Below are 27,443 nucleotides of genomic sequence, written 5' to 3' on the forward strand. Positions count from 1 at the left end.
CACCAGCACCCGACACCCCTCGCACCTGACCCACCGCACCCACGGCCACTGACACATGGGCCCCACCACCCGGGCTGGCGCGGAGCACGCCTCCGTCTCGCCCTTTCCCGTCCCTTCCATCGCCACGCCTCGCGTCCTCTCCGCCATTCCCCCGCCGCATCTGGAGCGAGCTCCCACCCGCCGAATAAACCCCCCAAAACCTAGCCGCCGTCGCCGCCGCCGCCGCAGCGGCAGCAGCAGCCATGAACGCCTTCCGGTTCCTGGGGGACATGACCCACCTCTTCTCGGTCATCGTCCTCCTCCTCAAGATCTACGCCAACAAGTCCTGCTCAGGTAAGCACAAAAAGCCCGCACGCCGCTAGGGTTCCGGCCGCCCCCCCTCTTTTCTCCGCGTCGCTGACGGATCTGCGCCGCCGCCGCCGCCGCAGGGGTGTCGAGGAAGACGCAGGAGCTGTACCTGGCGGTGTTCGTCGCGCGGTACCTGGACCTCTTCACCGACTACATCTCGCTCTACAACTCCGTCATGAAGATCGTCTTCATCACCACCTCCGCCGCCATCGTCTGGTACATGCGCCGACACCCGCAGGTGCGCCGCACCTACGACCGCGACCAGGACACCTTCCGCCACGTCTTCCTCGTCGCCGCAGCCTTCGCGCTCGCCCTGATCTTCAACGAGCGCTTCACCTTGCGCGAGGTGATGTGGCCTCATCTCTCTGACTCTGCCTTGCATTGTTCGATCGTTGTCTTTCGGAATAGTTAATGTTGCGAGATCTGCAAATTTGCTAAATCTGTGCGCTATAAGAGATTTGTGTTTTGCTGCAGTAGCTGGTAGGTTGCCTCCAGGCTCACATTTTGTGTGTGAGAAATTGGCTGGTAGTGTACACTGTCAATTACAGATCCAGCTGAGTGTGACCAGTGCGGCCACATTGCTAAACCCATTTTGCAGTTTGATCTGCCAAATTCCAGAATAATCATGTCAATTAGCGTTTCAATCTACTTACTTAACAAAATGATCTGTTACGCTAGAAAAATTGACTTACACTAGAACAGTCTGTTACACTAGGTACATATATGCTAAATAAACAACAGAGAACATCCATTTTTATGTACTGCATTTGAAACTTCAAAGCATTAGCAATTCTTTACGCCGCCCTCCACAATGTGCATTAGTCAGCAGTTCTTCTTGTGTTGGTAAAATTCAGTTTACCCCATTCCTTTGTATGTTTGCTTGTGTGCTACGGCTTATCTTATTTGCAAGTGACCATCTTTTCTTACAAACACGTTACCATTGTTCTTGTGAGTAATTAGTACTAGCACAGTAGTGAATGAGACCAAACTGTTCTAGTAATTCATTATTTGTGGCGCCTGAACTTCTCATAAAGTATTGTAATTGTACAGATATGCTGGGCGTTTTCGATTTACCTGGAGGCAGTGGCGATTCTACCACAGTTAGTTCTACTCCAGAGAAGCAGAAATGTGGATAACTTGACTGGACAATATGTTCTCTTTCTTGGGTATGAATTTACTCTATGCCAAATAAGCTTATCTTTTACTAATGAAACCAGTTTTCATCTCATGATTCATATAATTTCTGTTGTATCCTATATGTTCATAAAGATATTATGTATAAGGTCTAAAACCATCAAGTGTTAGATTTTTCACCTAAATAGGACAAATTTAATACTCCATCCGTTCACAAATATAAGATGTTCTGATTTTTTTCTGAATCGAATGTATACATACATGTTTTATTGTGTTCGCTACTCATTTCAGTCCGTATGTAGTCCATATTGAAATGTCCAAAACATCTTATATTTGTGAATGGAGGGAGTAGCTTTTTTTAGCTGTTTCAATTGATAGTCAGATTATGTGCAATCAAGTGTTGAAGTGCTCTAGAAATATAACCCTGAATGCTTACAGGATATTTAATTTAAATTGTTCAAGTTGAACATGAATTATTTTGAACTATTGATTACATTGGAGTTAAATAAGAGCACACTTCAATTGGTGCATCCATTCTTAGTTAGTTTTTGGGGTTCATTTGGTTAGACCTAGGTCAATCTTGAACTGAAACTTCCAAGTTTAGTTAGTTGTATCCATGTTGGTTACATTAAGCTTAGCATATTACTCCCTCCATTCCAAAATATAAGGCTTATTAGTTATCTGAAAAGTCAAGCTTCTATATGTTTGACCAAGTTCATTGAGAAATTTATCAATATCTACATACCAAATCATTATCATTAAGATTCATCTTGAAATATATTTTCATGTTTTATTTATTTTATATTTTAGAAGATATGTATATATTTTAAATATAAATCTGGTCAAACATAGAGAAGTATGACTTCTGAAAAAATTAATACACCTTATGTTTGGGAACAGAGTGAGTACATAGTATATTGTAGCTATACTTGAGTTAGACCTGTGAATTTGTGACATAGTATTTTGTAGCTAGACTTGAATTAGACCTGTGAATTTGTGCAGAAATGATTTTCAGTCTTGAAATAACTGATTGACTCCAGGCATCTACGCGAGGGGCATGAACATAATTCTTCTGAATAAAACTCATGTCCCTGCATGTCCAGTTATTTTTCTCTGTTTCAACTACAACTATACTTGTTTTGCAGCGCCTACCGTGCATTCTACATTCTAAACTGGATTTACCGTTATTTCACGGAGGGCCACCAAAGCAGATGGATCCGTGAGTCCAAATCTTTTCTTTTGTACTGAGGTTTCATGTGCCACGTTTTACCTCAAGTACCATTTACTGATTCTCTTTTTTCTTTCAGCTTGGATTGCTGGTTTGGTCCAAACCGGTCTATATGCTGATTTCTTCTACTACTATTTCTTAAGGTAAAATGCATAGTGTTATTTCACGGCACACATTTCTCATACACATGTTCCTCAGCCACTGACAAGTCTGGGTCGACCATTGCAGTTGGAAGAACAACGTGAAGCTCGAGTTGCCTGCCTGAGCATCCGCGTGGGGTCATGTCAGAGAAGGCGCAACACATTGCATGGCTCAGAAGTGTTATCACAGTTAGGTTGATAATATTTGCATGGAGAGAGTCGGCAATGTGGTGAAAGTCGAAACTGGTACACTTGAATCTTGACCGTGAGAATTGATTGATGGTCTGTATTGGCAAAAGCTATATTACGCTTGGGAAGCTAACAGTACAAAAGTAGACTAGTTCCATTTTGTACCTGAGATGGAGGTTCAGCAAGTCCAAATTCATTTGGTATGTTGTTTGCCCGCCCTATTTCACCTGCTGTAAACAAACAAACAAACAAACGATGCCATCTTATGTGAACCAATGCAAGTTTGAACTATGCCTATTGTGTTTTGTTTTGTCTGTCGTTGTTGCGTAGACAAGTTTTGTGATTCCTCCTGGAGTCTTTACCATCAGCTTGTATATATTGCGATTACAAGTTTGCAACGATGGTAATTACGCTGTCAGGTTTTTTTTTTTTTTAAATAAATTGTGTTGTCAGGTCTTTTTCTTTTGAAAGAAATTGCGCTGTCAGGCTGGTGATGTAACCTGGGTCCTGGGTTATCATTGCCGCCGTTGGATTGATGAAATGCAATGTGGACCCGAAGCTGGACCGGACACTGGCGGTAGGCAGTAGTGCCCGTACACCATTAGTGGTGTGTACACAGGACCATATACAGTCCGGCAGGACCCGTCCGGACCTAGAATCGCAGCTGGAGAATTATAACGGATCCTGCATCGCGATCGCGGATCGGGCCTGACGACACAGCTCCCGTCACTCCGGCTTATCTTCTTCCACCATTCCGTTGGTGCGTTCGTCGGCCGCCTGAGATTCCAACCCCTCTCCGCTAAACTCTGCGACAGCCGCGGCGAAATTCCTCGGCCGAAAGGGAAGGCGACAGTGACACGGGCGCACGTCGAGCTCTCCGCTGCCCAGCGTTAAATCCGCACGCAACTCAGTGTCACGGCAAGGTAACTACCGCACGGCACGACAGTCACCACTCACCAACCACCACCCGAGTCCACGCCCCCCAAACCCAAACCACCCACAGGCCACAGCGACCGGCGACGATGTGCACGCTGGAGCAGCGCGGCCGCGTGTTCGTCCTCACCCTCACGGGCGACGGCGAGCACCGGCTGGGCCACCCGCTCATCGCCTCCATCCGCTCCGCGCTGGCCTCCGTCCTCGCGGCGGCCCAGGCCCAGCCCCAGGGCCCGGGGGCGGCCCTGGTCACCGTCGCCGAGGGCCGCTTCTTCTCCAACGGGCTCGACATCGGGTGGGCGGGCGCCTCCCGCGCGCGGCTCGGGGAGCTCGTCGACGCGCTCCGCCCCGTCGCCGCCGACCTGCTCGCCCTCCCCATGCCCACCGTCGCCGCCGTCACGGGCCACGCCTCCGCGGGCGGCTTCCTCCTCGCGCTCTGCCACGACTACCGCCTCATGCGCGCCGACCGCGGCGTGCTCTACATGAGCGAGGTCGACATCGGCCTCCCCCTCCCGCCCTACTTCGTGCACGTGCTCCGCGCCAAGATCTCCCAGGCGCACGCGCTGCGGGACGTCGTGCTCAGGGGCAAGAAGCTCCGCGCGCCCGAGGCCAAGGAGATGGGCGTCGTCGACGTCGTCTGCCCCGGCGCGCCCGAGACAGCCGCCGACGCCCTCAAGCTCGCTGAGCAGCTCGCCGCCAGGAAGTGGGACGGCGCCGTGTACGCGTCCATTAGGATGTCCATGTTCCCCGATGCGTGCAGGGCCGTTGGGATCGCCGTCGAGAGCGACGAGGAGAAGAGCAGGCACTTCGCCTCCAGGCTCTGATCAGGGGAGGTCGGAGGTCAGTCCTCTCCTCTCTGTGTGTCTCTGAACGCTTGCTGAATAAGGGGAATTGCTGTTCTCTTTACTGTACAATTTGCTGACAAAACATTATAAGTTCATCGCTGTTCATGCTGGATTGGCAGATTGTGCTATTATAAGTTCTAACATTCCCATAGTACTTTGGATGATGTGCTATGCTGCGCTAGCTATGCTCCCAGTCCCAGAGTAGATTCGTTCTGATCTGGCTGGTCATTCTTTGCAGCCCCAGTCTCTGATGTGATTGTCTCCCTAGGTGTTTGCTGAACTTACTGACTAATGGAAGTTGCTGTTCTCGACAAACAATTACACTTTGGTTCCTGCTGGTTTGGTTGACTCTGCTATTGCGCTTAAGACATTTATAACTTATAAGTAACAACATTCCTATTGGACGATGCCCTAATAGGCCACTTAGTTTGAGCTGCAGTTGAAATACTTCAGACTAGCTTGTATCTGATGGAGGTCATCAGTTCATCACTAGCCAAGCTTAGCTGGCGTTGAGAAATCTATCTGATTCAAATGTGCCACTATATGGACAAACTTGGTCTAGCAGGTCCACACAAGAATACAGCTAGAGGGCTCACTTTAATTGTCCTTTGGCTACATATATTTTGATTATTTCAGTTTGAGATGAACGCATATGTCCTTATCCATCTTTGATGAAGGCACTGGTACCCAGGCTAGTAATTTGTGCCATACAACTCCGTACAGCCTTGTAAATTTCACAATCCAGTGCATAAAGATTTGTTTGTCAAGCTTTAGGGCTTTGGTTAACTATGTTGTCCTCTTGCAGTTTTTTGTTCTGGGAAGAGACAGATTCGTTTCTTTTTGCTATTGTTCCAGAGTTCCTGTTATAAGCGGCCTACAGGGCATTAGTATATTTCCATATCTAGTTGATCATTGCCTCTACTTTGGGTTTACTGCGACAGAATAATGATGAGAACTACAATAGTAGAATGTTAGATAGTTCATCAAGATTGCACTATTCCAATAGCAGCATAATTCTAATAAGATGGGAACTCCACTGTCATGTATATCTACACTCACAAACCATGTTGGAACACAAGGTCTTGTTGCTGCTCCAAGTTCTGTTGTATGTTCATTCACTCTCCGCTGGCTCTGATGTGTTACTTTAAAGCGAAAAATTACAACTTCCTTCTTTTGTTATTTACAATTCTTGGATCCAATCTTTCTTCCAGGTTCTGAACCGACCTGCCTTTGTTCTGGCAGAGTGTCTACGGAGCCTGATGTCTCTCTTGGTATTCTGTATCTGTACATGGATCAGCCAATGATGCTTTGTAGGAAACATGCATTATATATATTACTTCTGTAGGCGTTGTATTTTTTGTTACTTTGAAAGTGTGAAACAAATAGAATGCTTGTGTGTTACCGTTGGACTGGTTATTTTGTTGTTGCTGCAGTGAAATTCTCATTTGCAAAATCAACATATGAGTGAATTCATTTTGTTCTTTTGATATTTTCCTATTGGAAGCATGTTTTTGGTAGGACGACGTGGATTCAAATCCTGGTTTAGCTTAGGCAACCTACCTCATCCAAATGGTCCTGAGGTTCTATCCAAATCGAAATGTTATAATCCTTAAATAGCTAAATAAGCATGCACGGTTCCTCTAGTAAAGTGGAGATGGTTCCTTATCCGTGGTCTTGAGCTTAGGCAAGCAGCCATCTTGGAGGACTTAGGAACTTGCACCTGCTGTTCTCCTTCCACTAGTTAGCCCACACGATACGGACATCAAGGAAGGGGTCACTGTTTCGAGCTCAAGCCCGGCCTGTTCATTGTCAGCTTGCAGCAGGCCACCCCTCCAGAAAGCCACCAGATGCAGGAGTGGAGTGTACTCATCGATATCAAAGGAAAACGTACACAAGTCGCAAGATTAACCTAGTGCAGCAAACTTGCCAGATTTAAGCCTAAAGCCAAATTATCATACTACAAAATATTGGCTAGGTTGAACTATTTTCCCAACGTCTCTCATCCCGAAGGTATTTCCATTGCCGAGTTTCTTTCCCCCCTCAAAGATGTGATACTTTGGTGAGGGTGGATGCAAAATCCAATACGAGAGAGTAATATGTTACATCTTTGTTAGCTTCACTACACGGGCCACTCATTATATGGCATCATTCGTCGGGCATATGTAGAGAGAAAGAATGCATGATATGTCACAAGTAGGTATGACTTTACTCACCGGATGAAAATCATCTACATTAAATATTAGTTCATGTTAATTGTCCTAGTACAACATGTCAGCGAGTGCTATAACTGCTTACTAAACAATCACATGGTATACTTGACTCCATCTATCTGAACACAAAGCGTACTCAACAATGTCATGTCTGCACTATAGAAGATAGTATTGTTGAAGAGGAAGCCATACATAGTATGAACGATAATACAACTCCAGGTTCGAATTACAAAGAGTGTTTGACCAAAGAGAAATTCTCGAAATCGTCACACCTATAGTAACGCTCACTCTCGGTGACTAGCTACTAACGTCGTCATGGCTTTTTAAACAAAGGCATTACATCCAACATTACAGCATTTGTAGCAGATCCCCTATAATTTAATCCCCCATCCTCTAAAAAGCTACTATTTGTTAGGGATTAAACCTTTCTCCATCTAGTGGATCTCTCCAAAATTTTCCTTTTGCCAATTCATCGAGACATTTGCGCAAACAGTTCAAACAAACGCACAAAATTTCAATACAAACAGAAACAATACAAATGCACCACATCATATAATTCAACTACGAGCATAAGTAAACTTCATCGAGTCAAACAAATAACTAAAACATAATCATAATTTATGCCAAATGGCACCTGAGTGTGTGGCTTGTTTAATTTTCCCATCATCTCTTGACTATAAGTCATGGGCATGGCAATGTTGTCGAGGCCAAATGTGTGGATTGTGTTCAGTTGTTCCATAAAATAGTCTGGATGATTATTCAATTCCTCGCAATAATAGCAGAGGAAAAACCTGTCAATTAGGATCACATCATGCATCATTTATTTGAGCAATTACAAAACAAAAATAAAGAAAAGGAAAAAAGTACACGTGGGCATTTCTTCGAGCTTGTCGGCCTCACTCCTTGTCTCGTCTGAATCAGGATCCTCTTTGGTCCTCAGAGGTGGAGGGGGTGGTGGCACAGCTACACGAGGCCGAGGGGTAGGTGTCGGCGCCTCGGGAGGTCGAGGGGAAGACATCGAGACAAGCGACGTCTTTGTCTTCTTTATCTGTGCCGTTGTGTTGCTGCTGCCTTGGCCGATGGCGGAAGCTCACATTTGCCAGTTGGTGATGGAGGTAGAGCGAGCAGCGACGAAGAGCTCCCGATGATGTTTTTAGCTTTGGCCATCATTTGGGTGATTGTGGTGCTGAATTGGCCACCGTAACAACACTGACATGGTATGAAACTTCGAGTTGTGATTGTAATACTTGATAGTTCATACTAGTATGAGGGCCGTAGGGCCGCTCCTCCCTCTCGAGTCACTCCAAAAGGTGACCGGGACGAGAAACCAACCACCACAGCCGGGGTCTCCTCCCTCTACCCACTCCCTCGCCGCCGCCAGACAGGGCCGGACCCATAGGTGTGCAAACTGTACAGCGTGCAGAGGGCCATAAATTTTAGGGGCCCCATATTTTTATATGCCTGGTATGTATTACTCAAAAATAAATGTTGTTCATAGGTCTGGGGCCGCTGGCATCCGCGAGGCAGGCCGTTGCTCGATCCCACGCTGCTCGATCATAACTTTATGCCGGGGGATCGTCACACCTCAAAAAGAAAGAAAAACGGGCACTAGTAGAAAACAGGGCATTAGTCCCGGTTTCTAAGTGCCTTTAGTCCCGATTCTGCAATCGGGAAAAAAGGTCCCAACTTTTTGTCCCGGTTGCGCCACGAACCGGGTCTAAAGGGGATCCACGTGGTCGTCGTAGGGCACCCAGGCAAGGGGACCTTTAGTCCCGGTTGGTAACACCGACCGAGACTAAAAGGCAGCCACGCGTCAGAACCTGCGAGACGTTGTTTCTTAGAATATATACTTTCAGTCTCATCTAAACGGTGCGCACAAGCATTTTATCCGTTGTTTGTATGTCCTGAAAGGTTACTAAGAGCAGACCAATCATTGATGGTTACAAACAGCAACGCTCGTAGGTCAAATTCCTGCTGTTTGTCCTCCTCTCATACACGTACACCTTTGGTATCCCACAGCTATAAAAGTTCTTCAACTAATGACCTTAGGTGCACATCAATGTCGTTGCCGGGTTGCTTAGGGCCTTGGATGAGCACCGGCGTCATAATAAACTTCCGCTTCGTGCACAACCAAGGAGGAAGGTTATAGATACATAGAATCACCGCCAGCTGCTGTGGTTGCTGCTTTGCACTTAAACCAAACCATAAGTTCCTTGCGTCATCTGCAAACTTCGGCCGCTTTCCCTCGATTTTTCTCCACTGCGACCCATCAGCGAGTACTCTCAACATCCCGTCTTTCTTACGATCTTCTTAGTGCCATTGCAACAACTTGACATGCTCTTTATTTCTGAACAAACGTTTCAACCATGGTATTATAGGAGCATACCACATCACCTTGTAAGGAATCCTCTTCCTCTGGCGCTGGCCCTCAACATCACCAGGGTCATCTCATCTGATCTTATACCGCAATGCACCGCATACCAGACATGCATTCAAATTCTCGTACTCCTCGCCATGGTAGAGGATGCAGTCATTTGGGCATGCATGTATCTTCCGCACCTCTAATCCTAGAGGGTAGAGAACCTTCTTTGCTTCGTATCAGTGGCGGAGCCACCTCCCGGCGACCCTGGGCAGCTGTCCGGGCTGTGCCGAAATACTTCCACTAGCTAATAGTAAGAATTGATAATTAATCACTAGTTTTTGTGGGCAGATGCTCATTAAGCACACCCCCTTTGTACTTTGCCCAGGCTGCATTGATGGCCTAGCTCCGCCACTGCTTCGTATGTACCGTCACGCAATCCTTTGGAAGCTTGTTCTTCATTATTTTCAGTAGCTTCTGAAATCCCTTGTCAGATAGACCATTCTTGGCCTTCCATTGCAACAATTCCAGTGTGGTACTATGATAGCCTGACTTATTAGGGATGATAGACTAATCATATTAATAAGGAATTCCTTCTTTTCCGGGAGCCTATTCGAACAGAACTCCCAGGTTAAGCGTGCTCGGCTTGGAGTAGTGATAGGATGGGTGACCGACCGGGAAGTTGATCCCGGGTGCGCATTAGTGAGGACAAAGTGCGCAAAAAGGACTAGTATTGATATGTGGGGCCAGTCTAGATCTCGCCAGGAGTCGCGGCGGGTGAACGCTCCTGTGGCCCGACGAGGACGTCGGTTCCTCCGAGTGGTGGTGTATGTGATAGCCTGACTTATTAGGGATGATAAACTACTCATATTAATAAGTAATTCCTTCTTTTCCGGGAGCCCATTCGAACATAACTCCCAGGTTAAGCGTGCTCATCTTGGAGTAGTGCTAGGATGGGTGACCGACCGGAAAGTTGATGTCACGCCCAAGATGCGACCCTATCCTCAATTTGGCACGAGGGCCTCACCAGAGATAGAAGCGCATCTCGTCGTGTCGCAAGAATGGATATCGTTACAAGTACATGTACTGAAAAGATGAGATATATAAAGAGTTGGCTTACACTCGCCACAAGCTACATCAGAGTCACATCAGTACATTACATAATCGTCAAGAGTAAGAGCAGGGTCCGACTACGGACGAAAACAAACGACAAAGCATCACCGGGTGACCAGAGGGGCGCCGGACTCGCGATCTCGTCGGATTCCCTAGTGGAAAACCTCAACTATGAGATTACCCAAAGCATCACCGGAATCCCGATGCACAAGATATCTCGTCAAATGTAAAACTAATCCAACAAGGCCGCCCGACGTGTCGACGATCCCGATAGGAGTCGTGTACCTCGTTCTCAGGACACGGCGGATGAGCTAGACGTTGAGATCGCTAAACCTCCGGGTGACCAGAGGGGCGCCGGACATCGCTCAGGTGGGGCCAACACTCACGAGGAGCACTGGCCCGGGGGTTGATTAAAATAGTCCGCGGGTGCCGGCGGGTCCCTATGCATTATTAGGTTATTAGGCAAATGTGGTACCAAAGTTGGGCCTTGCTAGACCAGCTTTAATCTAAAACGAATTATCAAGGGGGTCCCCATAACAACCCCGATCGTGTTAGGAGCGCTCATTTATGGAACAAAACACCGGTAGCCGGAAACTAAGAGGGGCAAAGGTGGAACAAAACACCAGGCTAGAAAGGCCGAGCCTTCCACCTTTTATCAAGTATATAGGTGCATTAAATTAAATAGCATTTAATATGGTGATATAACAAGGAACCCATGTTTCACATGGAAGCAACTGCACCTGCAACTAGCAACGCTAACAACAGGGTTAAGCAAGCAGTAACATAGCCAATCAGTGGTTTGCTAGGTTGAACAGGTTGATGGTTAACATGGCATTGTTGAGAGGCTGATATTTAACATGTGGTAGGCAACGAGACATAATCGACAGCATCGAAATAACTAGCATGGCAATGATAGTAATGGTATCTGGGGAAATGATCATCTTGCCTGAGATCCCTCTTGGAAGAAGAATGCCTCCGTGAAGCAGACGAACTGACGTAGTCGAACGGCTCCTCACATTCCGACACGCTTGCGGAACTCTATCGGAACGAAGCAAACCGGAAACACAAATCAACACACGGAATTCACCACACGATGCACAACACATATGATGCATGAGCAGTTGAATACATGCAAGTCACGACATGACAAATCACACAATCAAACACTACACATTAAGTGAAGTTCAATATGCAACGAGTTGCATATTGACGAAACTCCACATACGAGTTATTTAGTTCTATCCCGATTAGATACACGACACTATTAAATGTGGTTAAACATGGCAAGAGGTGAAGCGGTGATTCTACATGTCATCCTAGTCGGTTAACACGTGGAACAAAGAACGGAGCTACATTCAAGAGACATGCACAACAGGAAGCACTAACTAAAATGATGCATGTATGCTCAATCCCTAACTATGCACTTACACCAACCTACGAGGTCAACAAGTGCCACCTCAACACAAAGTGACACTTCTGCATAACTGCTCATAACTGGAATCCAGTGTCACCATTGGATTCATTGGGTTCTGCTACCCCAAATCCATATATCATACTGCCCATGTTACATGCAGAAAAACACCACAAACAACAAAAGAAAAATAACACAGGATCAAACTACAGCATAGTCAAGAACATGAGCTGTTCCTGAGCCTGCCCAATTTGGGATATACCAGATCAGGCCATTCCATTTCTGGAATTACTCCAAACAAGGATATTTCACACAAGTCACAAATATACTCCATCACCACTAAAATGTAAACTGACAGGGGGCCTACTGGTCATAGTCACCAGGGCCCTGGGACCACCTGTCAGTGGCACACACAAGTCACAACACATAAAAAGGAAAATATGAGAGAGGTGGGAGTCGAACCCACCATCTCCCTGGTGGAGTGCACGGCCACCACCAGTGGGCTAGCCACATGCAGCTGAACTAGTATGGGAAGATATGCAGACATACAATGACTAACTCCCTATTCACAACAGGAAATATAAAACAGTAAAAAAAGGGCGACATGGGAACTCGAACCCAGGACCTCACAGTCGCCATAGCTCGGTCGAACCAGCTTGCTAGGGATCAGAACACTGCTCTACTACGGGAGGAAACTTCCCTAAGTTAATTACTCGAAGAGCGCCGATGGGAAAAACCCCAGAAAAGAAAAAGGGGCACGCTGGGGATCGAACCCAGGACGCTGCGGTGCAACGCACGCTCTATTGCCACTGGGCTACCGTGGGGCGTTTCCTTGAACTGGGGGATCTACGCTAGTTGAACGCAAGACAGGGGGCTAGCTGCATCGCAACAGAGACACGCACGGATGAGCGACTCCGGCGACGCACGCGACGTACGAGCTGCTCTACACGCGCGCGAATGCACTGCTCGCTCGCTGCTACTGCCACTGCATGTTGCGGATGCTGTGGCGCTGCTACTGCTAGGTGCATGATGCGGCTTCTACTGCTACTTGCCGCTACTAGCTACCTCCGCTGCTCTGCTCTACAGAGCCGCGCGGCAAGGCGACACGCTGGCGACGCAGCTACGTGATACTTCGGACAGAGGAGAGGGGACGAGGCTTCGTCTGCTCACCACGAGGCGGAGAGGAGAGTCGGCGCAGGAAAGGAACATGCGACGTCGAGGTACTCCGCAGAACAGATCGCCGGAGGTGAAGAAGATGCTCGTCGTCGGGGCGTCGTGCATCGGCCTCGGTGTCCGGTTGCTGCGGGAATGGATCTCCCATGGCCCCCGCGTGCTTATGGTGCTGACGAAGAAGACGAAGGGCGATGAACAGCTGCCGGCGTCGAGCTCACCACAGCCCGTCCATGGCGTTGACGGCATCGAGTGGCTCGCCCCGACGGCGCTAGGAGGGATAGGAGGAGGAAAAAGGGTAGAGGAGAACCCTAGGCCGCAGGCATGGGCTAAATAGGTGGGGAGGGGGCTCTGGTGGCCGTCTGATGGAGGAGAGAAGCGATCTATGGTGGCCAGAGGGTTCGTACAGAGGTGACATAGGTAGGAGAAGGAGGAGAGGTGGGCTTGGGCTTGAAGGTTGTCTACAGGTTAGTGGTTGGGCCAACTTCTTCCTCTATCTCAAAATATTCTCTCTTTTCTATTCAAATAAAATAGAAGCTTGAGAAGAAAAAAAAGGTACAGTTGGGAAAATAGATAGAGATAAATATTTTCCTTGGAACCAGAAAAAAATGCGGAAAATTCTAAAAATGGTTGGAGGAATTTTACAGACTATAAATTCAAACAAGTTTGAATTTAATTCCAACTGATCTGATTTTAAAACCCAACCAAACCAAATCCGAATGGCTTGCAATTTCAGAGGGTGACCCTACATAATACATATGATTTATGGGCACAATAGGAACATTTATTTGGGCAGATAATATTGGCAACTAAAAAAAGAAAACGACTAGGAGGAAGTGGCATAGAGAATTTGGGAGGTAGGGCAAAGCATTGTGCATGAGAACAAAAATGAAGATGGTATGAAACAAGAGGATGCAATGGATTGAAATAAGTTGAGAATAGGAAAAAGATGAAGGGTCAAGGAGTGGCTAGGAGTAGCAGAAGAAGAAAAAAAACATGAACACAATAAGGGAAGCAATCACAACAGAGATGATGGAGATGATGCATGATGCGTGAAGAGTGCAAAAAACAAAATAAAACACACCACGACAACGAATTAAAAGGGGAATCTTCTGGAGCGTCGGTGTCGGGCTGTCACAACTCTCCTACACTACAAGAGGATCTCGCCCCGAGATCCAAGAATGAAAGGGGGAGAGGATGAGAAAAGCAAAAGGTAAAACTTAGTTGCTTCTTTGAGAAACGAGTGACACCAACAATCCTTGAAGGTTGCAAAGAGATGAGGAATGATATGAGAAAGAAGCAAGAATTCACAGAAAATTTCGGCAGCACTTCGATAGGAAAATGGGACAAAAAATTCGAAAAGGTAGGAGAATTAGACAATATTCACGACAAACAAGTAAATAGAGCAAGGGAACACCATGATCTTGATAGAACAACAAGATAGACCCAAAAGAGCGATATCACAATGCCTCCAGAACAATAGAATATGAACTAGCACATACGGAAGAAGAGAATAAAGAAAGAAATGACAACTATCATCACGATAGAATTGAAGAGCCTCCGGATAGAGAATTGACGGAGTAGTTGGAAAACCAACAACAAAAAGAACAAGATAGTAGTGGGCTTATGAAAATCATCTCAACAAATATGAGGTGACAAACAACCACTAAAAGAAACAAGGATAGGTTGGGAGAAACAAGATATGAACAATCTTACACCAAGAGGATACATTGAGAACTTGGATTAATGACAAGCACCATGATAGCGACAACCCATAGGAAAAGCTTTAGATGACATCCAAACCAAGATAGCTCAATGAAGAAACCATGATTGAAATATTTCATGATCAAAGAATTGGTGGGTTTAATTATCTCATTCTTGAAAGGAAAACTCTTCGAGGCTCCTACACTAACAAGAAGGCTATAATACCACCTCAAAGGATAAAGAAAGGACAATGCACTAAAATGGAAGAGAAAGAATACTTGAGGTACTCCAAGAGGAATTTTGAAGAACACTTTGAGAAAAATCACATCCTTGAAGAATCACCATGACGAGCCTCTGTATGAAAAGGACGATGCAAAGATAAGAAGGATGAAAGAATAAGATTGAAGCCTTGCCAAGATTTAGATGAAGCCTCACAAAGAGATACTTGAGAAAACTTGGAACTCAGGAAAAGAAAAGATAAGCATACTTGAGAAAAAGGAATTGATATCATGAGCCCTCCGGAAGAAGAATTCAGATTACTAAGAACAAGAATAAGATTTATGTTATGCTTATCCTTCATCAAGTTAAATTGATGACAAGCAACGGATTTAGCATGCAACTTATTCTTCTTGAAATGATCTTGAAGAGACAGAGAGATAAGCACCATTTGAAGCATAATTGAAGGAAGTGCCGGTAAGAATTCATAATTGAAAGGGAACACCACGAATTAATGGAGAAACAAGAGAATGAAGGGATCATAAGCCACAAGATAAAAAAACTTGAACAAGGCACCGGATAATCGAGAGACGAACGAAGAGACAACAATTGAGAAGAATTGAGGATGAAAGCTGAAAGCTAAGAACGAAGAATCTTCTAGATGATGGCCTTCGGAGGATCGAGAAATAAAAATAACTCAGAAATGCACCGGATCGCAAGAAAGGGATTACTCATGATTGGAACAATTAAGATGATGGCACCAAGCTGAAATGATTTATCTCCAAGAGAATGAACCAAGATTGAGAGAAACACTCCTTCGATCTTCAAAACTGAAATGATGAGGAGAACACCACCAAGAATAACTGAGATACTCCGGAATAAATTATAATGAAAGGTTGAGCCAAATATTAGAATGAACTCCAAAAGATCTTGAAGAAGGGATATGACTGATGAAATTCATACTTACGTCAGAGTTGAAAAGATATAGTGGTCTCCGGGAAAGATTACAAAAGCCAGATAAGATCCTGGGAAAGAACCTGTGGGTTATGGGCCCACTCAAAGAAACCACCGTTAGAAAAATTGCTAGAAAGAGAGATATTGCACCGGTATAAAGAAAACTAGATGAGGTTAGCACCTTGAAATAAATGAAAGAATTGAAAACAAGAATTTCTGAGATAACTTCAGCACTCCGGGTAGACTAGAGAGAAATGAACAACATGATAGGCTGACAAGAAACTCCAACATGGGAAAGAATTTACAAGGATGAAAAGGATATGATGACCACGGATAACTGAATTGAATTCACCGGAAAAGATAACAAGACTGAAAAAAGATGAAAACGAAGCTCCTGAGAATCATCACAATGAATCACCGGGTAAGAGAGAAAAGAAAAGACAGCGGAAGCACAATGAAAAGAAAACTCTTGGATGAAAATTGAATCACTGAAGAAAAGGGTGGGAGGGCGAGGAAAATTAAAGACAACTTGGGACAGATGAGATGAACTCCGGAATAATATGAGAGAATGATCTTGCAAAAATTGGAAAGGATAGAATTACTTGAAGAGAGACACACAGGTTGAAAAAGAATTAACATGACGACTCCGGTTGACAAGAATTGATATGACAATTGATTGAGAAAAGAATTAATACTCTCATAAAAATATGAGAACACCTCTTAGAAAAGATCTGAAATCACCACTTGACATCGAAGCAACTCAAAATACCACATTTCAACAAAACAAAGGGTGAGGCTTATGAAACAAGCCAGAACAAACTCATGAGAAAGATTTCGTCCGATATTTTCGTGGAGAGGATCGCACGGGCTCGATTTTAAAGTAGCCATCAAGTGCAAGGCAGTGCACCCGACATACGAAGCGTCCCCGAGTCGTAGCAAGCTACAAGGACTCTTTAAGACACAACGTGTACCGCTGTAAGTCGACCGTGAACAAACGAATCCACTAGATGTCGAACCCCAACCTAACATCATGTATTTGTTGGAAGATTGTCCTATAAGCAACTACTTGAATTCCCACCTATGAATTCCCGAAATATCTGGTCATGCAATCTGGTACACGGATACAAGGAGTAATAATCACACAACTCCTATACTAACCCGTCACATGTATCACATCCGTCAACACACAACCAGAATCTCGGACCTTCATCTACAACAGACCCTCGTGATCACAACGATACAAAGTATGGCAGTACTCCCGAACAATCTGCACAAGTACTGGGGACATCGGGGTTATCTCGCCACTACTAGTATTGAAGCAATTACGAACATCCTTCGTTCTGAGATACTAAGAAATCTGAATGATAACGATGTGCTCGAGAATCCCCTGGAGCTCAACTCCCCGGAAGAAAATCAAGTCAGACAGGAGGCACCAAAAACAGAACTCCGTCACATCGGCATCATATAGATCCCAAGAATATCCGCGTGATCCTAAAAAATATTTTGAGTGAGAAGAGGAGTAGAATTAAAATATTACGCCAAGATTCCTCACCAGAGCATAGAAGAGGAGAAAAAAGAATCCTACTCCCCGATATATAACTAGACTCAAAGTATTTTTTCACTAGACTCGACTCAGCCAAGTTCGATCAATCAAGGGACTCCTAGGTCGGTACTGCTCTGATACCAACTTGTCATGCCCAAGATGCGACCCTATCCTCAATTTGGCACGAGGGCCCCATCAGGGATAGAAGCGCATCTCGTCGTGTCGCAAGAATGGATATCGTTACAAGTACATGTACTGAAAAGATGAGATATATAAAGAGTTGGCTTACACTCGCCACAAGCTACATCAGAGTCACATCAGTACATTACATAATCGTCAAGAGTAAGAGCAGGGTCCGACTACGGACGAAAACAAACGACAAAAGAAGAACGACGTCCATCCTTGCTATCCCAGGCTGCCGGTCTGGAACCCATCCTAGATCCATGAAGTAGAAGAAGAAGAAGAAGCAAAGCCAAATGAACAATCAACGCGCTCGCGTCAAGTAACCTCTACCTGTACCTGCAACTGGTGTTGTAATAATCTGTGAGCCACAGGGGACTCAGCAAACTCATTTCCAAAGGTATCAAGACTAGCATAGCTTAATGGGTGAGGTATGGTCAAGTGTTGAGGCTGCAGCAGCGGCTAAGCATATATTTGGTGGCTAAACTTACGAGTAGCAGAAATAAGAAGGGGAAGATCTACGCATAGCGGACGTGAACTACAGACGATCAAATGAATGATCCTGAACACCTACCTACGTCAGACATAACCCCACCGTGTCCTCGATCGGAGAAGGAACTCACGAAAGAGACAATCACGGTTACGCACACAGTTGGCATATTTTTAATTAAGTTAACTTCAAGTTATCTAGAACCAGTGTTAAACAAAGTTTCCACGTTGCCACATAACCGCGGGCACGGCTTCCCGAAAGATTTAACCCTGCAGGGGTGCTCCAACTAGTCCATCACAAATTACCACAAGCCGCATAGAAATCCTCAATCACGAAGCTCGCGATCTCGTCGGATTCCCTAGTGGAAAACCTCAACTATGAGATTACCCAAAGCATCACCGGAATCCCGATGCACAAGATATCTCGTCAAATGTAAAACTAATCCAGCAAGGCCGCCCGACGTGTCGACGATCCTGATAGGAGTCGCGTACCTCGTTCTCAGGACACGGCGGATGGAACTAGCTACGGGTGCCAAACCTCGAGTTTCCTCGCGGTGGCCCCGCAGGCAGACCGTTTGGGACCAACACCATCAGCACTGGCCCCCCTGTTTATGTAAAATTACACCGTCGCTACTCACTACAATGTACAAGAGGATCGATTGAAGATTCAGCGACAGTCCTGAGGCTGCTCCTCGATTGGAAACATTATATCATATGCATTATAAAATAATCTACAAAATATATATACATTATAATTTTTCGTTATTCATTTGTTCTAATAAGATAATGCCTCATTTTTTAGTTTCACGCAGGGCTCCAGATATTGCCAGCCCGGCCTTGCACGCAAGGCACTTGGTGAGTAAGGAGTCATCACAGCAAGCTCAACATGGTTCTTCTTGTCGCACAAAAAAGGACTCTCCAACAACAGTACTAGATGGAGCAGGGCGTGCATGTGGACCTCATCGGTGCAAACGAAGGTAGATACAATTGGGAAGATCGATGAAACACCTCAAACTCGTCAAATTTATGTTGACAAGAAACTCTCATAGTTCAACAAAGCTAGGCAGGTTGAATTTGTTTCCCAATGCCGCTCATTCTGAAGGTATTGTAATATTCCGGAGTTGCTTTTTTTTCTTAGAGATGTGATACTTTGGTGAGGGGGATGCAAAATTCAACACAAAACTAGAAAACAATATTTGGATCCTTTGCTAGCTAGCTTCACTACCGTGGCCACACATTTTGTGCCCTCGGGCATATGTAGAGAGAAAAGTGAATGATACAACACGAGTAGGTATGGCTTTACTCCTTAGATAAAATTTACCTACAATAGCTATTTATATTCATCTTAATTGTTGTAGTACAGGTTGTAAAGATAAGCAACTTCACTGGATAAATAGATTTAGGGTATCTCTATTTGAACCCCTGTCCTATAACTCTTCAAAGCTCTCTCAAACCTTAACACCTAAAATATGAGAAGTTAAGAAAGTGAGGAGACCTAACCAAACCACTATATTTAGAGTAAATACATAAACTACCGATATTCGGGCTAGCGTTTCGAAAACCTACCGCTTTTTGAAAAGTTTGTAAAACCTACCACAATTTTGGTTTAATCTAGAAAACTACCATGTTACACTAATGAATATATTGGTCAACTTTAACTATGATTACGGCAGCTCTGATCCAACCGTCGGGATTGACGTGGTATAACAGTTAACACTGTTAGTTTTGTCCGTTAGGTTAACCGTTGACAGGTTAACACATAGGGGCCAAAATATTTATAAAAAGAAATCAGGTCCCTAAGAAATAAAAGTAATCATGTCCCTATAAATCTTTGAAAAAGCAACCGCTACCTGCAAAAAATTGGAAAAACAAATGGGTCCATGTAAATCTGAGCACACCAACGCTTGGCCCGCCGTCAAAGCCGACGAAGGGCATGTGGGAGTCGACCGACCTTAAGCGCTGGTACGAGAGCCTCATCGGAGCTCATCACTAGAGCAATAGCGGTGTCTCCCTCACGCTGTCTCCTGGTGCTTGCCAAGCTCGTCCATGCCGGACGACCAAGTCGTGGCTTACATTTTTTTAAAAAAAAGGAGGCATGACCTCGGCCTTTGCATCGAGTGATGCATGCAGCCTTCTATTAATAACGAAACCAGTTTCAACAAAGTACATAAAGGTCTTGAAAAATAAAATAAAAGATACAAGGCGTCTATTGCGCCACAACCGATGATGAAAATAGGCCTAGATGACTATCCATCTATCCTATTAATATGTCGCCATCCAAATCGGTTGAAGATACCCTGAGCTATCATCTCCTATCGGGCACACCGAGTAACCAAAGGCTCCGTGGCTTCCTCAGGAGTGAGTAAGGACGACGTGACGTAGGTACGAGAAGGAGGAGAGGTGGGCTTGGTCTTGAAGGTTGTCTACAGGTTAGTGGTTGGGCCAACTTCTTCCTCTATCTCAAAATATTCTCTCTTTTCTATTTAAATAAAATAAAAGCTTGAGAAGAAAAAAAAAAAGGTACAGTTGGGAAAATAGATAGAGATAAATATTTTCCTTGGAACCAGAAAAAAATGTGCAAAATTCTAAAAATGGTTGGAGGAATTTTACAGAATATAAATTCAAACAAGTTTGAATTTAATTCCAACTGGTCTGATTTTAAAACCCAACCAAACCAAATCCGAATGGCTTGCAATTTCAGAGGGTGACCCTACATAATACATATGATTTATGGGCACAATAGGAACATTTATTTGGGTCAGATAATATTGGCAACTAAAAAAAAGAAAACGACTAGGAGGAAGTGGCATAGAGAATTTGGGAGGTAGGGCAAAGCATTGTGCATGAGAACAAAAATGAAGATGGTATGAAACAAGAGGATGCAATGGATTGAAATAAGTTGAGAATAGGAAAAAGATGAAGGGTCAAGGAGTGGCTAGGAGTAGCACAAGAAGAAAAAAAAACATGAACACAATAAGGGAAGCAATCACAACAGAAATGATGGAGATGATGCATGATGCGTGAAGAGTGCAACAAACAAAAGAAAACACACCACGACAACGAATTAAAAGGGGAATCTTCTGGAGCGTCGGTGTCGGGCTGTCACAGTTGATCGCGGGTGCGCATGAGTGAGGACAAAGTGCGCAGAAAAGACTAGTATTGATATGTGGGGCCAGTCTAGATCCCACCAGGAGTAACAACCGCCGGCGGGTGTGTCCGGGGCGTTACAGGTACCGAGCTTTTTGTTGCCATCTTCGCAATTTGGGTACAACCTTTTTTGTGATCCTCTAACATGCGATCGAACTTCAACTTCTCTCTTTCACTTCCGCATTATCTCTATGCATCAACAATGACCAGGGGAAGATTATCAACAACGGGCACATCTGGTGCCTCTTGATCTTCAGCTTCCCCTGTTGCAGTATCACCGTATTTAGGGAACATATGATTCGAAAAGTTTTTATTATCTTCTTCTTCTTCATTGTCTTCCATCATAACCTATCTTTCTCTGTGCTTGGTCCAACAATTATAGTGGGGCATGAAACCCTTCTCAAGCAGGTGGAAGTGAAGGGTTTTCGATGAAGAATAATCCTTCATATTCTCACACACAACACATGAACAATACATAAAACCATTCTGCTTGTTTGCCTCAGCCACATCGAGAAAATTACGCAGACCCGTAATATACTTGGAAGTGTGTCGCTCACCGTACATCCATTGCCGGTTCATCTGCATTATGTAATTAAGTATATCAAAAACCATTACAGAACATCATGAATAGAGAAATGACAAATTAATACAAGTTCATCATCACATTAAAACCAAGGTACAATAGTTATTACTGCAAAATAAATACATAAAGTTCATATATAGTTCTCCACTAAAACTCATAAACCACTCTACTTCTACAACATATGAAATGAGCTAAACTAGCAATGAGAGATGAAAGGATGAAGTTGTTGACCTTCTAGAACACTTGGATAGTTTGTGCACCGCCAAATCTAGACAAATATTGGGGGAAATGGAGCTTGGAGGTCGAGCTTGGAGGAAGAACAAAGGAGAAAGCACAAGTGTGGCTCGAGCATTTCATTGAACACCTCATCTGCGCATATAGGCAGAACAAAGTAGTAGCACCCACCTCCACCTTCTACGGCCAAAAAAACAAAGGAGAGGAGCGTAAGGGTATATATAGGCATTTTATTAGTCTTGTTGGTGCCTAAAATTGGGACTGAAGACATACCATTCGTCCCGGTTGGAGACACCAACCGGGACTAAAGGGGTTGCACCAGGAGCGAGGCCCTTTAGTCACGGTTGGTGTGTGGAAACGGGACTAAAGGTCCCAGTTGAACCGGTACTGATGGCTGTCGAGGCCCGGCCGGTGTCCTAGCTGCTCGAACCGGGACTGATGCTCACATTAATCCCAGTTCGTAACAAGACCGGGACTAATGCTCTAATCTAGCGAGAAACCAAAGCCATATTTTCTACTAGTGGAGGTCATCAGGATGGGTATCTATCGCCTCTGATTGCTAATAGAATTCCGATTGCTAACACAAACCCTCGACGCATAACTACTCCTACATACGGTCACTTGGCAATTGCCATATCGCCATTTGCCTATCTCTTCATGCCGCCGCCAGGGACGCTCCTCGATCCATCACACAATCACAAGTAAGCTCTATTGATCCAAGCTCCTTGCTCTTATTTTGTACCCCATCCATGCTGCAAGTGCTGGGTCTTACGGAGAGAAACTATTGAGAAATTTGCATTTAGATCTTTTCGATACAAACACTCAGATGCATCGACAGAAAGAAGTAAACAAACTGGTATGTACAGAGGACTTATAGAAGATTATAGTCTATAGGGCAAGGTGTTTGTACTTTCAGCGCTCCTGGAAATTTATAAGACAAAATTTAGTTTTAAACGCACTGTTGAACCATTTTATTCATATATACCTGCCTTATCCCCACAAGCCCATTTTTGAAAAATGAAGTTTATTTTTTGTATTACCGTATCCGTATCCCCATGTACCATGTAACATATATATGTAGTTAGATCAATCACAAAACAGCAATCGCGACACCGTCGCTACTCACTACAATGTACAAGAGGATCGATTGAAGATTCAGCGACAGTCCTGAGGCTGCTCCTCGATTGGAAACATTATATCATATGCATTATAAAATAATCTACAAAATATATATACATTATAATTTTTCGTTATTCATTTTTCTAATAAGATAATGCCTCATTTTTTAGTTTCACGCAGGGCTCCGGATATTGCCAGCCCGGCCTTGCACGCAAGGCACTTGGTGAGTAAGGAGTCATCACAGCAAGCTCAACATGGTTCTTCTTGTCGCACAAAAAAGGTCTCTCCAACAAAAGTACTAGATGGAGCAGGGCGTGCATGTGGACCTCATCGGTGCAAACGAAGGTAGATACAATTGGGAAGATCGATGAAACACCTCAAACTCGTCAAATTTATGTTGACAAGAAACTCTCATAGTTCAACAAAGCTAGGCAGGTTGAATTTGTTTCCCAATGCCGCTCATTCCGAAGGTATTGTCATATTCCGGAGTTGCTTTTTTTTTCTTAGAGATGTGATACTTTGGTGAGGGGGATGCAAAATTCAACACAAAACTAGAAAACAATATTTGGATCCTTTGCTGGCTAGCTTCACTACCGTGGCCACACATTGTGTGCCCTCGGGCATATGTAGAGAGAAAAGTGAATGATACAACACGAGTAGGTATGGCTTTACTCCTTAGATAAAATTTACCTACAATAGCTATTTATATTCATCTTAATTGTTGTAGTACAGGTTGTAAAGATAAGCAACTTCACTGGATAAATAGATTTAGGGTATCTCTATTTGAACCCCTATCCTATAACTCTTCAAAGCTCTCTAAAACCTTAACACCTAAAATATGAGAAGTTAAGAAAGTGAGGAGACCTAACCAAACCACTATATTTAGAGTAAATACATAAACTACCGATATTCGGGCTAGCGTTTCGAAAAACTACGCTTTTTGAAAAGTTTGTAAAACCTACCACAATTTTGGTTTAATCTAGAAAACTACCATGTTACACTAATGAATATATTGGTCAACTTTAACTATGATTACGACAGCTCTGATCCAACCGTCGGGATTGACGTGGTATAACAGTTAACACTGTTAGTTTTGTCCGTTAGGTTAACTGTTGACAGGTTAACACATAGGGGCCAAAATATTTATAAAAAGAAATCAGGTCCCTAAGAAATAAAAGTAATCATGTCCCTGTAAATCTTTGAAAAAGCAACCGCTACCTGCAAAAAATTGGAAAAACAAATGGGTCCATGTAAATCGGAGCACACCGACGCTTGGCCCGCCGTCAAAGCCGACGAAGGGCATGTGGGAGTCGACCGATCTTAAGCGCTGGTACGAGAGCCTCATCGGAGCTCATCACTGGAGCAATAGCGGTGTCTCCCTCACGTTGTCTCGTGGTGCTTGCCAAGCTCGTCCATGCCGGACGACCAAGTCGTGGCTTACATTTTTAAAAAAAAAGGAGGCATGACCTCGGCCTTTGCATCGAGTGATGCATGCAGCCTTCTATTAATAACGAAACCAGTTTCAACAAAGTACATAATGTTGGGGAACGTCGCATGGGAAACAAAAAATTTCCTACGCGCACGAAGACCTATCATGGTGATGTCCATCTACGAGAGGGGATGACTGATCTACGTACCCTTGTAGATCGTACAGCAGAAGCATTAGTGAACGCGGTTGATGTAGTGGAACGTCCTCACGTCCCTCGATCCGCCCCGCGAACAATCCCGCGATCAGTCCCACGATCTAGTACCGAACGGACGGCACCTCCGCGTTCAGCACACGTACGGCTCGACGATGATCTCGGCCTTCTTGATCCAGCAAGAGAGACGGAGAGGTAGAAGAGTTCTCCGGCAGCGTGATGGCGCTCCGGAGGTTGGTGATGACCTTGTCTCAGCAGGGCTCCGCCCGAGCTCCGCAGAAACGCGATCTAGAGGAAAAACCGTGGAGGTATGTGGTCGGGCTGCCGTGGAAAAGTCGTCTCAAATCAGCCCTAAAACCTCCGTATATATAGGTGGGAGGGAGGGGAGGAGGCAGCCTCAAAACCTAAAGGTTTGGCCGAAATTGGAGGTGGAGGAGTCCTACTCCAATCCTACTTGGAGTAGGATTCCACCTTCCCACTTGGAAACTCTTTCCACCTTGTGTTTTTTCCTTCTCAACCCTTATGGGCCTTAGTGGGAACTTATTCCAGCCCACTAGGGGCTGGTTTATCTCTTCCCATAGCCCATGAGACCCCTTGGGGCGTGACACCCCTCCCGATGGTCCCCGGCACCCCTCCCGGCACTCCCGGTACACTACCGATGAGCCCGAAACTTTTCCGGTAATGCACGAAGACCTTCCGGTAACCAAATGAGGTCATCCTATATATCAATCTTCGTTTCCGGGCCATTCCGGAAACCCTCGTGACGTCCGTGATCTCATCCGGGACTCCGAACAACATTCGGTAACCAACCATATAACTCAAATACGCATAAAACAACGTCGAACCTTAAGTGTGCAGACCCTGCGGGTTCGAGAACTATGTAGACATGACCCGAGAGACTCCTTGGTAAATATCCAATAGCGGGACCTGGATGCCCATATTGGATCCTACATATTCTACGAAGATCTTATCGTTTGAACCTCAGTGCCAAGGATTCATATAATCCCGTATGTCATTCCCTTTGTCCTTCGGTATGTTACTTGCCCGAGATTCGATCGTTAGTATCCGCGTACCTATTTCAATCTCGTTTACCGGCAAGTCTCTTTACTCGTTCCGTAATACAAGATCCCGCAACTTACATTAAGTTACATCGCTTGCAAGGCTTGTGTGTGATGTTGTATTACTGAGTGGGCCCCGAGATACCTCTCCGTCACACGGAGTGACAAATCCCAGTCTCGATCCATACTAACTCAACGAACACCTTCGGAGATACCTATAGAGCATCTTTATAGTCACCCAATTACGTTGCGACGTTTGATACACACAAAGCATTCCTCCGGTGTCCGTGAGTTATATGATCTCATGGTCATAGGAATAAATACTTGACACGCAGAAAACAGTAGCAACAAAATGACACTATCAACATGCTACGTCTATTAGTTTGGGTCTAGTCCATCACATGATTCTCCTAATGATGTGATCCCGTTATCAAGTGACAACACTTGCCTATGGCCAGGAAACCTTGACCATCTTTGATCAACGAGCTAGTCAACTAGAGGCTTACTAGGGACAGTGTTTTGTCTATGTATCCACACAAGTATTGTGTTTCCAATCAATACAATTATAGCATGGATAATAAACGATTATCGTGAACTAAGAAATATAATAATAACTAATTTATTATTGCCTCTAGGGCATATTTCCAACAGTCTCCCACTTGCACTAGAGTCAATAATCTAGTTCAGATCACCATGTGATTCCAACGAATCCAACACCCATATAGTTATGGGGTCTGATCACGTCTTGCTCGTGAGAGAGGTTTTAGTCAACGGTTCTGAAACTTTCAGATCCGTGCGTTCTTTACAAATCTTTATGTCATCTTATAGATGCTGCTACTACGTGCTATTCGGAAATGCTCCAAATATCTACTCTACTATACGAATCTGTTTCACTACTCATAGTTATTCGGATTAGTGTCAAAGCTTGCATTGACGTAACCCTTTACGACAAACTCTTTAACCACCTCCATAATCGAGAAAAATTCCTTAGTCCATTAGTTACTAAGGATAAATTTCGACCGCTGCTAGTGATTCAATCATGGATCACTCTCTGTACCTCTCAACATACTTTGAGTCAAGGCACACATCAGGTGCGGTACACAGCATGGCATACTTTAGATTCTACGGCTAAGGCATAGAAGACGACCTTCGTCTATTCTCTTTATTCTGCCGTGGTCGGGTTTTGAGTCTTACTCAAATTCACACCTCACAACGCAACCAAGAACTCCTTCTTTGCTGATCTATTTTGAACTCTTTCAAAAACTTGTCAAGGCATGCATCTTGTTGAAACTTCTATTAAGCGCTTTCGATCTATCTCCATAGATCTTTGATGCTCAACGTTCAAGTAGCGTAATCCAGGTACTCCTTTGAAAACTTCTTTCAAACAACCTTGTATGCTTTACAGAAATTCTACATTACTTCTGATCCACAATATGTCAACCACATATACCTATCAGAAATTCTATAGTGCTCCCACTCACTTCTTTGGAAATACA

At 44.6% G+C, this 27,443-nt stretch overlaps 2 protein-coding genes across 3 annotated transcripts; both read left to right on the top strand.

Moving 5' to 3' along the window:
• The first annotated feature begins 81 nt into the window (after positions 1–81).
• Positions 82–3,330, top strand: LOC123448837 (ER lumen protein-retaining receptor A-like). Its single transcript, XM_045125863.1, has 6 exons — positions 82–333; positions 429–694; positions 1,399–1,514; positions 2,628–2,701; positions 2,790–2,853; positions 2,939–3,330. The coding sequence occupies exons 1-6, from the start codon at positions 243–245 to the stop codon at positions 2,973–2,975; spliced, it is 648 nt and encodes a 215-aa protein (XP_044981798.1). The 5' UTR covers positions 82–242; the 3' UTR covers positions 2,976–3,330.
• Positions 3,331–3,736: 406 nt separating this feature from the next.
• LOC123448821 (enoyl-CoA delta isomerase 2, peroxisomal-like) lies at positions 3,737–6,286 on the top strand. 2 transcript variants are annotated; one of them, XM_045125852.1, is made up of 2 exons: positions 3,737–4,812; positions 6,060–6,286. In XM_045125852.1, the coding sequence occupies exon 1, from the start codon at positions 4,062–4,064 to the stop codon at positions 4,794–4,796; it is 735 nt and encodes a 244-aa protein (XP_044981787.1). In that variant the 5' UTR covers positions 3,737–4,061; the 3' UTR covers positions 4,797–4,812; positions 6,060–6,286. The 2 variants fall into 2 exon arrangements, with proteins under 2 accessions (XP_044981787.1, XP_044981780.1); XM_045125845.1 differs by having other exon boundaries at positions 3,739–4,812; positions 6,029–6,286.
• Positions 6,287–27,443: the final 21,157 nt, after the last annotated feature.

Source organism: Hordeum vulgare, chromosome 1H, assembly GCF_904849725.1.
Source record: "Hordeum vulgare subsp. vulgare chromosome 1H, MorexV3_pseudomolecules_assembly, whole genome shotgun sequence".
NCBI classification, from domain to species: domain Eukaryota; kingdom Viridiplantae; phylum Streptophyta; class Magnoliopsida; order Poales; family Poaceae; genus Hordeum; species Hordeum vulgare.

Coding starts and splice junctions, on each gene's coding strand:
- LOC123448821 (XM_045125852.1), top strand. CDS start 4,062: ATGTGCACGCTGGAGCAGCGCGGCCGCGTGTTCGTCCTCACCCTCACG.
- LOC123448837 (XM_045125863.1), top strand. CDS start 243: ATGAACGCCTTCCGGTTCCTGGGGGACATGACCCACCTCTTCTCGGTC. Junction 2,702..2,789: donor CCACCAAAGCAGATGGATCC/GTGAGTCCAAAT, acceptor TTTTTCTTTCAG/CTTGGATTGCTGGTTTGGTC. Junction 2,854..2,938: donor TTCTACTACTATTTCTTAAG/GTAAAATGCATA, acceptor CGACCATTGCAG/TTGGAAGAACAACGTGAAGC.